General features: G+C 44.3%; 1 protein-coding gene and 1 pseudogene across 1 annotated transcript; one reads left to right on the top strand and one right to left on the bottom strand.

The window, feature by feature from the left end:
• Positions 1-4,643: 4,643 nt before the first annotated feature.
• Positions 4,644-16,896, bottom strand: Dtd2 (D-aminoacyl-tRNA deacylase 2). Its single transcript, XM_052185871.1, has 3 exons — positions 16,763-16,896; positions 15,259-15,328; positions 4,644-10,426 (listed from the first exon to the last, which is right to left on the bottom strand). Exons 1-3 carry the CDS (start codon positions 16,871-16,873, stop codon positions 10,101-10,103), a joined length of 507 nt encoding a protein of 168 aa, XP_052041831.1. The 5' UTR covers positions 16,874-16,896; the 3' UTR covers positions 4,644-10,100.
• LOC127687940 (protein regulator of cytokinesis 1-like) lies at positions 5,197-7,545 on the top strand (annotated as a pseudogene).
• Positions 16,897-17,286: the final 390 nt, after the last annotated feature.

Genomic DNA, 17,286 nt, shown 5'->3' with positions numbered 1-17,286 from the left:
GTACACATCTGAAGGATCCAGGCATGGACATCTGCAGTCTTCTAGCCAGACCGCTCTTCTCGGTTCCTGGGAAGCAGCCATGTTACTTTACTGATGCTACCTCTGTGAATTTTCTCCACTTACGATGTACCTGACTTGTACTTAAACCTAAGTGCCCCACCTTTCTTTGTGCTAGGGTCTTACTATGTAACCGTGGCTTGTCTGGAACTTTGCAGACCAGGCTGATCTTGGACCAGAGAGATCTGTCTGCATGCCTCTCCCTCGCACATGCTGAGACTAAAGGCACACAGCACCTTGCCCTTCCCTAGAAGTCCATTCTATTATCCGGGGCTTTGGGGCCCAGACTGACTTCCTTCTGTCCCCTTCCCGACTCCGCGTTGCATGGACCCCCTTCCTGACTCTATGTTATATGGACCCCTCTTCTCTCAGCACATCCCTGACCACACTGGCCCTTTAAAGCCTAGGTTCCTAGTGTCTGTCAGCAAACCAACTTCCTGCCTCAACACCCATCTGAGGACCTTGCCAATCAGTGACTGTGCGGCTTCCGAGGGTCTAGTTGGGGCCCTCCCTTGGGGCTTAGTCTGCCACTAGACCTTGGATGCCTAGCGCTCTCCTCCCAACTGCCTGCTCAGCCTGTCCCACCCCTCTAAAGCCTGAGACACGCATGCTCATGCTCCGGCTATTGTACTCACCAGCTTTTCTTGCTAGTTTGAAGACTACCTGGAGATTCCAGTTCCCAGGTATTCTGGAGGGATAGGCAGAGGTTTGGTGCTTCCTGGTCCCCTCAGACACACACCAGGCAGCCACAGGAGGCGCCGTAGAGTTCAAAAGAAGCCTTTAGGGGCCTAGCCTCTCTCCTCCACTCTAGTGTTACTTAGGCTTGCCACGCAAATGTCAGGAGCGAGGACTCAGCCTGGCAGGACACCCTAGAAGGACCAGTGTCCTCTCCGTCTCCGTCTCCCACATGAGCAGCGCCGGCACATCTGGATGTCTTCAGGCTCCTGTGTGATTGCTCTCTGACCCCTCACCAGCTGCTCATCTGGCGTGGGGACCATTCTCTCCTGGACACCCTGAGAGACAAACTGCTTCATGTTTTCATAACTTAAAACAAAATCAATAAAAAGTTAAGAGTAAAGCACGTGGTTGTGGTGGTGCGTGCCTTTGTTAATCACTTCACATGAGAGACAGGGGGAGGAGTACACCTGTGAACTCACAGGCGGCCTGGTCTACAGCGTGAGCCGAAATGAGGCACAGTGAGACAAGGATGGTCTCACGTCAGCATTTGCTTTGTGTGGCATACGGAGAACGGCTTTATTCTGAGGTTAGATGGCTGTGGTGCTAAGAAAGCATGGTGTATCACATTCATTATTTGTAAATGCAACCCACATATTTTTGTTTCATAGTTTATTTTACAAAAGATTTAACTATGTCTCCTTATATGGTTTTTAACTTCTGTGTTTTAAGGGTATTTGCCTTTTGAACACTTTTTTTATACACAAAGCTTCCATACAGATAGCTGTACTATAGTAGAAAGACACTAGAGTGGGCCTCGAGAATGTACACACACCCCTCGTCTTCACTGATACAGCACTCCTCTGGAGTCAAACAGGACAGGAGAGCAAGGTGCAGCTATAGTAAACTTGCTTCTTGGAGCTCCAACCTTTATTCCTTTATAATGAAGAAACCCACTGTGAATTAACAGTATAACCGAACCAAAATCAGGAGTATTCTGGTCACGGGTACACTTCTGCCTCTGTACTGGGAACTATCAGACACGGTAGCAGGGGCGTTACTGTGGCAGAGCTGCAGGAGATAAAATATTTAGACTTCATGCCGTCTACACCCACCATTATTCTGTCTCTCTACGTTATTACACTCTCACAGTCAGATTAAAGGTACTCAGTCTCACAGCACATCACAGGTTTCAGGAGCGGTACGTTTAAAACATGAAGGATGGTGGCAAGAGACATTCCTGTGGGGAGGGAAGAGATTGCCTGAAGCTACAGAGCAAATGGTGATGGATTGAGAAGAGAAAAGAAGGCAATGAGGCAAGGGTGGACCTGAAAAATGATGCTAGGCTCACACCAAAGCTCTGAGGAGCCAGATTACAAAAGGCCAGGGCAGGTGAGGTAGTTCAGTGGGTAAAGGCCCCTGCTGCCAGGCTTGAGTTCAACCCTTGGGGCCTACATGATGGAAGGAAGAACCAGTCCCTGCAAGATGTCCTTTGACCTCCACACTGGCATTGTGCTATGAATCTCCCCACTGTAAGTAACTGTAAGAAACCAAAATTCCTTGATACCAGCCTTAGAGGTCTGGACTTGGTTCTGAGTGATGGGTCTGGGATTTGGATGCATGCAAGAGTCACTCGGCAGGAAGATGGATTAGAGTCCTAAGATCGTGACTTAGAACTGCATTATAAGAGACTCGCTCGGGGAGGCTGGCACAGGCTGAGATAATGCCATCTATAAAATGTGAGAATCCTGACTGCTGAAAGACCGAGAGGGGGCTTGGATGAAAATGGCCCCCACAGGCTCATGTTTGGCTGCTTGAGCCCCAGGTGCTGTAACTGCTTGGGAAGGATTAGGAGGTGTGACCTTCTTAGGAGATGTGTCACTGAGGGTGGCTTTGAGGTCTTAAAACCTCATGCCCTTCTAGTTGGTTCTCATGGTGATGGTCTCGGTGTGTGAGCTCTCAGTTGCGGCTCCAGCACTTGCCTGTCTCCTGCTATGCTCCCACATGGAATACTCCTCTGAAGCTCTAAAAAAGCTCCTAACAAACCTTTATTTTAAAAATTCTCTTGGTCATGGGGCCTCCTCGCAGCAACAGAAAAGCAATTAAGATAGAACTTGTGTAAGTTCTGAAAACTCTTAACTTTTAGGTTTGCCCTTCTCTCTTCTGACTTTGTGTTATTTTTTTAGTATTTGTAATTGTTTTTCATATTTACTGACATTTTGTGACTGATTTGTGACACACTGTGTCACAGTGTGTGTCTGTGTGCAGGTCAGAGGACACCTTCTAGCAGTTGGCTCTTTCCTGCAGCATGGGTTCCGGGAACTGAACTCAGAACGTTAAGCTTGGGAGCAGGCACCTTTACCCCCTGAGCCATCTTGCTGGCCTCTGGTTTATGTATTGAAAAGTACCTTTGCTCAACAGTGTCTCTTGTCTCTCTATTTCTCTGCTATCTGTAGAGTTTTTGGACTCTTGGACTTTGTTTGTTCTTTGAAAATTATTTCCTAAGGTTCTGACTTATGAATAGTGTCTACATTTAATGATCTGTTGGCTCCACGGTAACAGAATAAGTCACCAACTATCAATATCAACTAATACAGGATTCTATGCCACTTGTCTTGGAGAATACCAACCTCAGTGTTATCACAAGAGAATAATTCCATGTTAGAGATTTACTCTCGGTGGTCAGAACTCACTACAGTTGGCTGACTGTATCTGAAGCTTTGATTACAACCTCTAGTGTGTAGACTTTGTCCTGAAGATAAGAGTTACAACAGCTTCTAACACTGTAGTACCTTAGACAAAGACATGTCCTAGAAATACAGCCTTGGGGACAGCTCACCAAGAAGGAAGGAGCTATCAAAATGAGCATGTATTTAAAGTCACTATCAAGGTACCTGTTCAGAATGAAAAGAAACATTTCTAGTAACTCCTCCCCTTCAGAAACTACTCTTATTTCGGTAAACTAAACAACCATAGGTCTTAGGGCCGCAGAGGTAGCTCAGTGGTTAAGAGCCTCACTGGCTCTCTTCTAAAGGACTTGGGTTCAGTTCCTGAGTCACCCACATGGTAGCTAATAGTCAGCTAATAATTGTAACTCTACTTCTTGAGACATGTGTGTGGTATATAGACATACTGTAGGCAAAACACCCATATACATTTTAAAGATCTCATAGATAATAAATATGCTGGACTTGCTTGAGGATTCTTTTTATGGGGTTCAAGCGTGGGGAGTTATCTGCTAAGGGGGTAATCTGGGTGGTTTTCACTTTGACTGACAGGCCATGCATTTACTTTTTTCTACCATTCCTGTCCCTTCCAATAATGCATTGGATTTAATCATCTGTATGCCCAATGATGCATAGGTAGAAGCTGGTAAATAGTAGAATCTTTTTAAGTGTTTACTACAGAACAGTTTTGCCTCACTGGACATACCCACAACCAGCTCAGATTACACACTGTTCTTCCTACTCTGATACTTTGAAGATAACATGGACTAGAAACCATCTGAATTAAATATACTAGGGGTGGAAGAAACTAATGTTATGGTCCAGTTATGGGAATATGGCAGCCTGATGATAGTGGCAGTTGGAGGGCTTTCGGGGCTTGCTATGTGAGATGTTTGGGGAGGGGTGTGTGAGTGCAGTCTGTGCAGGTGAAGAAACTAGGCTGCAACGTGCTTTACAAGAAGGAGGGCCTGCATGACCCAAACCAAGTGAGGAACAAGTAAACCATCTCCAGTGCTTACCTGATTCATAAATACACTGCAGTTCTGGCAAGTGTTTCTGTTATATAAGTAAATCAACTATGAGGTCTTCTGCAATGCTGGTCACTGAGCGTGAAAATCTGACATTATCTCTTGTGACAGGAGTGAGGTTGTTATTCTCCAAGACAAGAGGCATAGAATGCTGTAGTATTTGATATTCAGTAATGTTTATTCCTTCATCATAGAGCCAAAAATCATTAGCATAGATATTATTCATAAATGGCGTGCCTTCCCCGCCCCCTTTCTGGTGAAATTTCCTTTAGTAAAGCTGCCATTCACAATGGGGAGGCAGGGATGAGAGACCTAACAGGGACCAGCAGAACAAAGAGAATTCTGACATTTATGGCCTTTGGAGGGAAGAGATCTTTGACCTTGGAGAGCAGGGGTCCCTGAGTTTAGCAGACGTATGTCAGTGCTAGAATGTAGAGCTGTAATTTAGGGAGCTATCCTATCGTCCCACCCCCAACTCAGGGCTGGTGCGTGCTTATGGTTAGCAGCTTAGGGAAGACTACACAGGGTCTGATGTACGTGAAGCAATGAAGGAATGATAAAGGTGTGAGTCATTCTGGTTCTTTTTTTTTTTTTTTAAGATTAAAATAAGGCTGAAGACCGACTCCAGGAGAAGAATGCGCCGGTTACCGTTCTCTGTCCTGCATGTGGGGAGTGGGGTTCTTGGTTCTGGAAGGCTTGGAGCATCCACCATGAGGAGAAGTGAGGTGCTAGCAGACGAATCCACTGTGCGCCTCTAGAAAGCTCTAACTCACCTTCGGGAAACATGGGAGTTAATTGGGATTCCAGAGGAGCAGAGATTGCAAAGACCTGAGGTTGTAGAGAAGGACCTTCTGGACAGAATGATTGCTGAAGAGGAGGGCCTGCCGGAAAGGCGACTCAGAAGCATAACCATTGTCAGAAGGAACTGAGTACCCTGTGCAGTGAGTTACAAGTGAAGCCATTTCAGGAAGAAAAAGAAACAACCATCTTGCAACTAGAAAAAGATTTGCACACTCAAGTAGAATTGATGAGAGAACCGAAAAAGGAGAGAAAGCAGGAACTGACGTTACTTCAAGAACAAGATGAAGAACTCTGTGAAATTCTTTGTATGCCTCCCGTGTTGGGGACAGTGGTACTGTCCCCACCTCAGAGGGGCTGAACCTATTCCGACAGCGTGTGGCAACTTCGGAAACAAAGGAATCGAGGCATGAACAATTTGTCAACATGAAGAGACAAATCATATTGTATATTGTGGGAAAAACGGAACGTGGTGGGGGTCGCGAGGCTGGGGAAAACGGGTGGGCAGTGCTGCTGTAGGGGAAAAACGGGTGGGCAGTGCCGCTGTAGGAGAAAACGGGTGGGCAGTGCCGCTGTAGGAGAAAAACGGGTGGGCAGTGCCGCTGTAGGGGAAAAACGGGTAGGCAGTGCCGCTGTAGGGGAAAAATGAGCAGAACGGGCCTGGCATAGGGGAAGCTGGCTGGGCACGCGCACCACACTGGGGCAGGGATGGCTGGCGCCCGCCCGAGTATCTGTAGAGAGAGAGGCTGCCTGGCTCGCGGGGAGGTCTTTGCCCAGAAGGCGGGGATGCCCGGGTACCTGTTGAGGAAGCCTGGCTGGGAAGAAGCTTGGGTACGTTCCCGTGGCTGGAAACGCTGAGGCCTATTCCATGCCCTTGCGGTGGGTTTTGATAAGAAGAGACAGTTCATAGTTTCAAAGCCTTATTATAGAGAAATAGGGAAAGAAACGAGATAGAGAAGTAAAGAGAGAAAGAGAAGATAGAGCGATGAGAGTTAGTCACGACCACGTGGAAAGAAGAGAAAAGAAAGGGGAGAGAGGGGAAACGGGGAGACAAGGGCAAGAGAGAGAAGCGACACAGAGAGGAGGGGCAAGACGCCTCCTTTTGTGGCTGGGCTACCTGGTGTTGCCAGGTAACTGTCAGGTGGGGAAAGCCTGGTTGTAGCCAGGTGAATGTAGGGGTGGAGTCCAGGCAGAACTATGGCCACAAGGTTATGGAGTTGAGGAGTCAGGAGTCTGGGCGCATGGCTCACTGGTTCCATCCCTTGTAGAATGTTCTACTGGGATTCTGGAGTAAGCCTTGCTCAGCCAGGCTACAGACTGCCTTAGACTGTCCCACAGTGTATGGAAGAATTAGAACACACTCCGGATACAAGCTTTGAAAGGGATGTAGTGTGTGAAGATGAGAGAGAGTGCCTTTTGTTTATCACTGGAGAATACTGCAACATTGCTGAAGTTGCTGAACCAGATGGAAATGAAAAAATTACAATACAAAGCAGAATGTGAGGGGCTCCATGCTCAAATCTGAGAGCTCGGGGATAGAAAGAGAGAGCCTGTGGCTGCAGTTCTGACTGGGTCAAAAACCCAAGTCAGGAACACGCTGAACTGAAGTGGATTGGTTAGAAGAACTGAAAATGCAAATATAAAGCGAGTGACTGAGACAATTCGAGTGGCGCGGCTCAGGTCTGGGACCAGTGTCTTTACAGCCGGAACAGAGGCAGGCTCTGGCCCCTTACTATTCTGACCACTACACAGAAAACCTGCTCCATCTTCATGACGCTGAGATTATATGGTTAAGAAACTACTATGACGTTCACAAGGAAGTGATTGAAGGTGTCCAGAGATGGGAAGAGAGCTGGAAACTTTTCCTAGAGTTTGAGAGAAAAGCTTCGGACCCAAGTCGGTTTACAAACCGAGGGGGAAATCTTTTAAAATAAGAAAAGGAAGGGGCAAAGCTCTTGAACACACACCCTAAGCTGGAAGGAGCTGAAAACAGGACAGAACAATGGGAACAGGAGCACGCAACAGCATTTGTGGTGAACGGGCAGAAACTCATGAGTGTGTTTCAGAACACACTGTGGAGAAAGAGTGAGCCAAACGGGAGGAAACTGAAGAACGAGAGACAGCCAGAGACACCTAGCAAAAGCCCAAGACCAGGATGGACTCCTCACAAGTCTGGCAAAGTACACAAGCGAGAACTTTCAAAGGCTTTCAGACCTGATGCGACTTCTCGAACCCTCACTTCAGCCAACACCCAGTCCTGAGAATCCTTGTCCAGTTAGGCAGCTGAGGCTCCCAGCGCCTAGACTGTACTGACATATACGTACACAAGGAGTGACTTAATCAGTTTAGATGTTTGAAACAGTCTCGGGCAGGTTCTGTTAACTGCACCTAACTTAGGCATGCGCACAGCACATGCAAAGCCTTTCTGGGCGTGGTGACGCCACAAAGACTTGGTTTTGGGTCAAGAGAGACCTTAAAGGCTAGTTATGATAGTTAAGTACAAGTTTTAACACCTGGTAGCTAATTTTTTTCTCTACCCCATAATTCTACTTAAACAACGATCAAGGGTTTATCTTATTTCAATACTGTATTGGAAAATGAAAAAATGATTATGCCCAGCTTTAGAGTACAGGGGTATAAGACATGAAGTAATTCGTGTAGACTTGTAATTAACATATATATATATATATATATATATATATATATATATATATATATATATATATATGTGTGTGTGTGTGTTCATAGACATTCAATTAATGCTGTGGCCGTGGAAGTGTTGCTCTTACCCAGAGGCCTGGACCCGGCCAGCACTATCCCAGTGAGGATTCCTTGGGTTCCAGTATCTGAGATGGCCTGACCTGTTGCCCAAAAGAGTAGCAGTTGTTTCTGTAGTGCAGTCTCTTGAGGTGTGTGTGTGAACACACGTGCTTGTCTGACCTGTTCAGTTCTCTCCAGTCTCCCATCCCTGTGTTCCTTAGCCCTAGTCTATTCCCTGTACATGACAGGCAAACAGAGAGGTTGTCTGGGGGTGGGTGGGTGGGTTGGGCCATTCCTGTCACGGACTCAGCAACTTTGCACATCTACAAGTTATTTGTGCATCACATTTACAATGAGGCTTTGCCTACCCAATTTATCACTACTCTTCCCAAAAGCACTATTATTTATTCTGTCTGTGCCAGTTCTGCCAACACATTAAATGATTCTTTAAAACGTAAAAAAAAAAAAAAAAAGAAAGAAAGAAAGAAAGAAAGAAAGAAAAAACCAAAAAGAGGTGTGTGTGGGGGGGAGTGGGGGGGAGGATGGGGGGATGGGAGGGTAGAGACCTGGAGGCGGAGCAACAGGATGCTGTCAATCGCCTGACGTTGGAGCTGAGAGCTGAACACTGCTCCTTTCAGAGTACTGCATGCTCGGACCACTGACCCACCTCTCCGGCACCCCCATTTTACTTTATAGGAATGAGTTCAAGACATCCCAACCACATGATCCACCTTACATAGAATATTTTTTTACAAGTGGTTCCCAGATTCAAAATTGAAAGATTAAAAAATGCTTCCAGGTGGGAGAGACGGCTTAGTGGTTAAGAGCGAGCACTGCTTACTCAGAGGGCCTCAGTTGGATTCTCGGCACCCACACCAGCACAAACACCTGTAGCTCCAGCTCCGGGGGCGGGGAAGCTCTAGGCATCCAAGTTACAGGCAATTCTGCTTGTGCCTAATTTAGTAAATAAAGCAATTGCTGGCAAGGAGAGAAGCAGGCCCTTTGCCAAGGTTAATTTCAACGGGACTCACTATACACGTTAGAGGACAGGGATGATTGTGCTGTACTGGACGACTTGCAGAGATGGCTTGTCTTTCTTTCTACAGTGCTGTCCTCACTAGAGCTAGGAAGGTAAGGCAAGTGTGTATGCTGAAAGCTAAACTGAAGTGATCTCAGGCCTCCTCTTTTTCTTGTTTCTTCCCCTCTGCCATCATTTCTAAGTTACATTTCTAAGTTATTTCTTCCCCACTTGCGGGGCCATTCTCCACAGGTACCTCGGGCAGCTTTGTAAGGAGAATTCCTTGACCCACATCTAGGGCTGAGTCAGCATTTTACCTAAGCATAAAATCAAAACGATTTAAAGTAAGTAATGCAATCTTTTTTCAAAGACATGCATATGTCCTTGGAGAAGCTTTAAGAAAAATTGGAGTTTCTAAGCTTATGAATAGTTTATTATATTTCAACAACTGTATTGTGAATCAATAAAACAAAAGCTAAGGACGATGAGCTCAAGTTATTGATTCTTAAGTTTCAAAATAGAACAGCAGGAAAGATAAAAAAGGGATTTCAGGGTGTATGAGCCATAGGAACCGAAAGCGTCCAAACAGACTGAGAGAGCCTGAGCCACCAGGAGACGCCAGCAGCTCCTCAGACTCTAGATCTGGTCATTTGTTCTTCACTTTGAAAAATATGTTAAAATTTTAATATTTATTTATTTAGTTTTGTTTTTTCAAGACGGTCTCACATGTAAACTCTGCCTATCCTAGAACTCACACTGTGGCCCAGGCTGTCCTCGAACTCACAGAGATCCTCCAGCCTCTGTCTCTCAAGTGCTAGAATTAAAGGCATGTGTATTACCATGTCACCATGCCCAGCATAAATATTTAACTTTTTGGTTTGGTTTTTGGAGACAAGAGTTTCTCTGTGTAGTCCTGGCTGTCCTGGAGCTCGATACATACACCAGGTTGGCCTCCACCTCACAGAAATCTGCTTGCCTCTGCCCCCTGAGCACCGGCCCAGGTCGTTTTATACAGGAAGCGGTGTGGACCGGAAGTTTTCAGAACTCGATGAGGTGCGTGTACGGCCCGTTGGTGTCCAGCTTTAGCACTTGCCTGTTCCCGTACGTGCCGTGCGCCACCGCGACCCCCGCTTCTACACACTTGCTGTTGTTGGCCACGGCTTTTTCACACAGACTCACAAACTGGGAGTACAGTTCTAATCCCTCCTCCTTTCCAGAGTTGGAGTGGTACTGCATGCTCCGTCCTTTCACCCTGCCCCCCAGGGTGGCTTGCGGGATGATCAGAACGTCGCCAGGCAGATCGAGGACTGACACATGCTTGCCGGTGTCCGTTTCACTTAACTTCACATTTAACAGCGTATTTACTGGGTAGAGAAAAGAGGCAAAACATTTGGAAGTGAACAACAAACATGGAGAAGACCATCAATCTTTTACTTGGTTATCAAGTCTCATATTCAAAACCTAGTTTTCGAACCCAGTCTGTAGATGTTAAAAAGGGCTTCATTAAACAACCCAGCCTAATACAAAAATTACAGATCATTCGGAATGCTATCCAGAAAATACCAAGGTGCTTCCAATCTGACCCGGCAGCCAGGCTCACCTATACAAAGTTCATCCCAGAAGACCTACACTCAAGAAGCCCAGACCGGAACCTGTCACCTACGGGAAGCATGGCTGTTTGCTTCTCGGCTCCTTTCACTTCTTGTTTTTTTGGTTTTTTGTTTGTTTGTTTGTTTGTTTTTGTTGTTTGTTTGTTTTTTTGTTTTTTGGATTTTGTTTTTTCGAGACAGAGTTTCTCTGTACAGCCCTGGCTGTCCTGGAACTCTCTCTGTAGACCAGGCTGGCCTCGAACTCAGAAATCCACCTGCCTCTGCTTCCCAGAGTGCTGGGATTACAGGCGTGTGCCACCACCAACCGGCTCTCCTTTCACTTCTTAAACAAATCCACTGGCTCAATTCCATTATAAACCAGTGATTGTAATTTCACAATTTAAGGCAATATTAACATGTACTAACATTTTACAAATAAGGCCTAATGGGCCTTATTATAGGTGAAATCCATTATTAGAGATGAGAAAGTGAAAAAAAGATACTGTGACCTCTATGTATATGAAAATGTATGTGTATATGAATAAGTATGTGTAGATATGTATGTGCATATGTAAATAGGAGGCTGGAGAGAAGACTTGGATATTAAAAATACCGACTGCTCTGCAGAGGATGGAGATTTGGTTCCCAGCAGTCACATGAGAGCAAACAACCATCTCTATCTCCAGTAGCAGAGGATCTGATGCCCTCTTACGGCCTCTGCAGGCAACATCTGCACATGGTACAGAGACAGGCAAAACAGCCATACACATAAATATAAACAAAATATCACTCCTCTCAAATCCCAAACAAAAACCCATGGCGATTTTTTTATAAGCATAATAAGACCGTTTATCCAAACTACCATAAACACCTATGTGTACCTAGAAATCTAAACTATTTCAACATTAACCATTTCGGAAGTATAAACCAAGATGCCTATATCTACACTTAGGTTCCCACTCGCTCTACAAAGGTAAAAATGAATTCTTCATATGAACAGAACAAGTAGGGAAGGAATTCTATAAACCTTATAATCTCAGTACTGCAGGCTGAGGCAGATAGACTCCTGTGAGCTCCAGCCCAGACAGGGCTATACAGACTTTTCTTTTTAAAATTTTAAAGGCATGCTTTCTAGTTCAGTTGATTTCAGTTACTGCATGCCCTGCAGTAAACATCAGTAAGGATTTGGTATGATTACCTACTCCACTAGCCATGCATTTAGCCTGGTAAAAATCGGTTGGTTCCTAACCTATGCTATAAGCCCCATTAACTAACGTCTCTCTTTAAACACCGTTGTAATTCTCTGTTGTGAACAGGTGCCATCAGCCCGCAGCCCTGCCGACTAATCTCAGGAAACAGGAAGTCTCCTGAACACTTCATCCCCACAGTAATCACTATTTAGCTACCCAGGCCTCAGACTCCTAAATTAGCAATCCTGGATTACTGATAATGAGCAGTAGTACCATTTTATTAGACTTTCATATACCTCCCTCTACTGGCTGTAACTGAGAATTCACATATGTATATGTAGAAGTAAAAGCAGTACAAAGAGAAATAGAAGCAAGTTGAATTGAAATGAGGCAATAATTAATAGTGTGGTAGATATGTAAAGATTGTAAGACTGATTATTAATCAAATACCTCCAATAACACAGACATGAAATCAAGCTTTGACAGATCCCTGATCTCAGTACAATTATACTTAAGATGAACTGAGGAAGATTCTACACATTTCTATTTTAGCTATGATATTTCAGGCTTCCTGGTTATACTCCCAATGTGCATAAGGCTTGGCTGGAAAGGTCTGAACCCAGGAGCAAGTATGAGGTGGGCTTTAAGAGGACCGACCAACTCACACCGGCTCAGTATGGAACAGACGGACGTACAAACTAACCTCTCAACAATAAACGGTTATTTTGCTTGTGCCTCAACCTGCTGAATGTGATCCTTAGCCATACAGTTCTTTCCTGAGAATGACAAACTTGTTAAACGAGTCATTAAAAGACTTAAGGGAGCGTCCTCTGTGTTTTCATTCACCACAATCTTACACAAGTGTTTAGAGTGACCTCATAAAGAAAAAGACAGAAGCACATAGGTTTAGTCACTGAGAAACAAAATGCAGGCTGGGTTTCATGGGTTTATTTTACCTCACCATGATTAAGACGTAAGATCATGACACAGCTTTGCAAAGTCAATCTTGGTTTTTTTGAGACAGGGTTTCTCTGTGTATCCCTGACTTACTGTGTAGACCAGGCTGACCTCAGACTCAGAGATCCTCCTGCCTCTGCCTCTCCAGTGCTGGGATTAAAGGCACGGGCCACCACTTCCTGGCTACAAAGGACCAACATTTTATTTTTGTACTTGAAGACACTTATTACATTCTTGTGGACAGCAAAGATAACCAGGGTAAAATACTAACTTAGGAAAACAAGCAGAGTGTCTAACACCTCAACATCAAGATCTCACAAATACCCTCCCTATTAGAAGGAGCTTTATTTCATTTTCTTAAGCCTTCAAAGACTCCTTATTATCCTTTTAGATTCAAATTTCAAACTATTGGTTACTAGAGTTCTATTCTTTCTTATAATGCAGTCTTTTCTTAAGTATTGTTTTCATGCTTTGACAAAGTTGTCAGGAAAGTTTGACATATTTAAACTTTTCCTCTATTAGTTGACTTTTGGCTAAGGTATCATCAGTGGGTTATGTGCCCACGAGTTTCACTTTCATTCTTCCTCTTGGCTAGGCTAATTTCTGTGAGCTCTGACTATCCGTCTGCATTGCTTTTCTCTGTGACATGTCTTGCTTTCTTGTCCAGGCTGGTCTCCAATCCTAGGATCAAGGGATTTTCTCCCCTCAGCCTCATGAGTAGCCGGAACTGTAGGTACATGCTGTGATCAGCTTAAACTTCTTACTGATCTAATATGTGCTGTATTTTACTAAAGAGGAACATGCAAAACAACCGCCAAGCTTAGGAATAGTTCCATTATTTTAGGTTTTTGTCCTGAGCACAATTTTTGAACCAAATACTACCTTTCAACTGTGATGATTCAGTAGGTCTGAACCTATGGAATTACCTATCATAAGGACTGAGCAGGCCATGGACTGCATGCGATCCTGGAAAGCTGTAACAGGTTAGTTATTGTTCTATGATCCCTGAGCATTTACTGTTTCCTCTGTCCTCAGAGGATGTATGGCTTTATGGGTTTATTTTTACCTAATTTTGGGTATTAACACTAATTTTAGTCCAGGAATTAGGAGAACTATATATTTCTATACAAAAATCTACACAAATGGTTGCTATAAATTCTCTTCTAACAATGATATAAGCCTGGATTATCCAGGTTTGCTTGGATATACATGTTGTAATACATTGCCCTCTATTTCCCATTAGAGGTGCTCTTATCTGATGAGGACAGGGAAGGGACCATTGTGGCGTGAGAGGAAAAAGAAAGGGTAAGAGGAAGTAAAGATGGTCAAGTTTATGATAAACGTCTATAAAACCTATCATTTTGTAAAGTGAATACACACACACACAGACAGACAGACACACACACACAGCATGATAAAGAAAGCAACGCAACGTCTGCTTGTATCTCAGTGGCCATTTTACCCTTACAACCTTCTGTACTCTGGGCAGAATTGAGCTATAATCACAGGATTATGTGTCTTATCCTGTAAAGCAGTCTACAAACCATTTCCAATACTGTGAGGTTTTAAAAGAGTTCTATCATATGCACAACCTTTAACATTTATAGTAAGCAGTATTATTAATACACTAACACAATTTAGGATCCTGCTTCTTGGGGCTGCACAGACGTTTCAGCAGTTAAGAGCTGCTGCTGCTCTTCCAGGGGACCTATGTTCAGTTCCCAGTGGCCACAGGGCAGCTCACAACTCTCTGTAACTTTGGTTCCAAGGGATCTTATGCCCTCTTCTGGCCTTTGAGGGCATCAAGCATGTATGTGGCAAACAGATATACACGTAGGAAAAACACCAATACACAGTGAAAAAATAAAGAAAGAATAACCCAGCTGCCCACCCCATGTCCCTTGAGCCGGGTCTGCAATCCAGTTACTCCAGGGGCTGTAGCATAAAGACTGCACACTTAATACTGTTCTGGGATGCAAAAGGAATTGAAGGTCAACTGTGGTCAAGACTTTAAGATTTTTTTTTAATTAAAAAATTATTAGTTTATAAAGAATTAGGTCTTATTACAGCTTTTTTTTTTTTTTTTATTCATTTGAAGTGTTTTTGTTTGGATGTTAGTTGCTAAAAAGGGCTTAGGGTACAGTGTAGTGGCAGAGCACTGTCCCATCATGCTCTAGGCCCTGGCTTCACTATAGCAAAACAAAGAGGAAAAAGTAAAAATAAAATAAATTATGCTTCTTAGCTGAAGTTGTAGGTCAGTGTAGAACATTTGCTTAACACGTATAAGTTCAACCCCAAGGCCTTAAAAACAAAACAAAATCCCACTGAAACCAACACAGCGTGGTTTTGGATATTTTGGTTCATTTGCTCACGAGTAGTTCTTTGTTCCTTCATTTGTCCTACATTGCAATGAACTTCAGTACAACATTCTCATGCTGTGAGAGGAGAGGAAACACATACCCATTTTGGGAAGAAGTTCTGTGTCAGCTCCCTTGAAGAAACATACATAGATCACCAATCCTCTTCGAATCTGTGAGAAATTACCACAGGAATCTCAGATTAGGTAGGAGTCTACAGAAAGACGTCTGAATGAGAAACATGTCAATGCCTATAGGCACGCGGGTTAAAAGCCAAGGGAACAGATAAGGAGAGTCTTGAATTCTAAGTAAATTATGAGAAACAAAACAATCTTTGCCAAGCCTCAGTCACCATGCTTGTTTTAAAGATTACAATACAGTCAGGAGCAGTGAAGATTACAAACCACACCTTCATTTATTTCTACTGAGTCAGCAGGGCTTTCAAATAGCCTTGCCCACACCCTGCCAGTTACAGGCCGATTTATTCAACATCAAATGATTCTCCTTTTACCACATGGGGCTGGTGAATAAGCAACAGTGTTATTGGTGTCTTCTGATGTTACTTTTTATTTTCCCCTAAGCCATTTATTTAAAGAGAATGGTATTTCCACAAAGGGTCTTATCTTAGGTTTACAAACTCCAGAAACTGTTCAATTGCTTTTTCTGTTATCGTGGTCAAAGCCTTAAGTAAACCCAACGATTAGGCTTTGAAAATTACATTTATGATAACATTATGATTACATTTATAGGAAAAGGTAGCTTGCTATCAGGAGTATACACTTACTTTACATAATGACTTAAATATCTGTTTACTAGTTCCTGTAAGACAGACTACAAGACAATAAACAAGTGATAAATGACTTTGTTGCTACCACTGAAGGAATCGATTCTACGTTAATCTCCTTGACTCACTAGATCCAGAAGCCACCACAAAGATTAAACGAGTTAATAACTGCAAACTACTTAAAAACAGCGCTGAGCTCATGCAACACAGTTGTTTATCAAATGCTATATAAAAATAAACGGAAAGGTTTATTTCATGCTTTAATTTCCAAAGCATTTTGCATGCTTTGTACATGTTTGGGACTCAACTTAAGTGTTAGCAACATTAACATTCAACTACATCTTTCTGGTTCTAATGTTTTTCTGTGTAAATATAGTTCTGCACTCATATTTGAATTACCTGGAAAAAGATTTTAGTTTAACTATGTGCACTTGTGTGTGTACAATGGCAGGTGTCTGTCATGCTTAGAGGAGGTCATCAGATCCCATGGTGCTGGAGTTACAGGTGGCTGTGAACAGCCCCGCATTGCAGGATAATGGAATCTAAGTATCTGTTGGAGGTGAGATTTCCCCAAATCTTCTGGGAACCGTTCAGCGAGGTGGCTTGCGCTGTTACCTAAACACTCAAGATCCTAAGGCAGAAAGATCATCCGCAGGCTGAGGGCTATAGAGAGAACCAGTCGGGCACAGGCCACCACCAGAAGCAAGTCCAAAGAGACAGCTAGGCAGCCCACTAGGGTAGGCAGATGGAAAGGGACAAGCTCTTCATCCCATGAGAAATGACAGGAAGACCGGCCTGGTCTGCGGATATGGCCGGACGTTACCTCCACCCACTGCGCCGCAGCGTCTCCTTCGGCCGGGCGTACTTGTAGGCGAGCGTGCAGGCACTGCTGCAGGAGCGCACGAGCCTGTGTCTCACGACCACCTTCCGCCATGGCGCGAGTCCGCGCTGCGCATGCTCAGGTCGGCCCCTCCCACTACTCGTGGCTCCACCCCTAAGAGGGCGGGGTCTCAGCTTGGCTCACCCGAGTCCCGGATGTGGAGTTGACCCGCTCCTGAGACCTTAGCTGCAGTCCCTCGGAGGGCTTCTATTTACAGAGCTCCTTCTCTCTCTTCCTCCCTTCTTCTTTAATTTAATCCCATTCTCTCGAATACATTGTTTTTAGTTTTGTTTTTGGAGGTAGGGTCTCATAGAGCCGGGGTTGGTCACCTTGAACTGCCTCCTTTCCAATTTCAGGAATTAAAGGTGTGCCCACCCATTGCCCCACCCCCACACCCTCCAGCTCTGCTACCTGCTTCACATCTTTTGAAGAAACATTTTTTACTTCAGAAAGCTTATGTTGGAAAG

The sequence above is a fragment of the Apodemus sylvaticus genome, chromosome 6 (assembly GCF_947179515.1).
Source record: "Apodemus sylvaticus chromosome 6, mApoSyl1.1, whole genome shotgun sequence".
In the NCBI taxonomy this organism is placed as follows: Eukaryota; Metazoa; Chordata; class Mammalia; order Rodentia; family Muridae; genus Apodemus; species Apodemus sylvaticus.
This window is presented reverse-complemented; position numbering and strand designations above follow the sequence as displayed.

Excerpts from the sequence above, each read along its gene's own strand:
- Dtd2 (XM_052185871.1), bottom strand. The coding sequence starts at position 16,873 with ATGGCGGAAGGTGGTCGTGAGACACAGGCTCGTGCGCTCCTGCAGCAG. Across the intron at positions 15,329-16,762 it reads CTGCGGCGCAGTGGGTGGAG|ATTCGAAGAGGATTGGTGAT; the intron begins GTAACGTCCGGC and ends AATTTCTCACAG. Across the intron at positions 10,427-15,258 it reads AGAACTTCTTCCCAAAATGG|TAAATACGCTGTTAAATGTG; the intron begins GTATGTGTTTCC and ends TTCTCTACCCAG.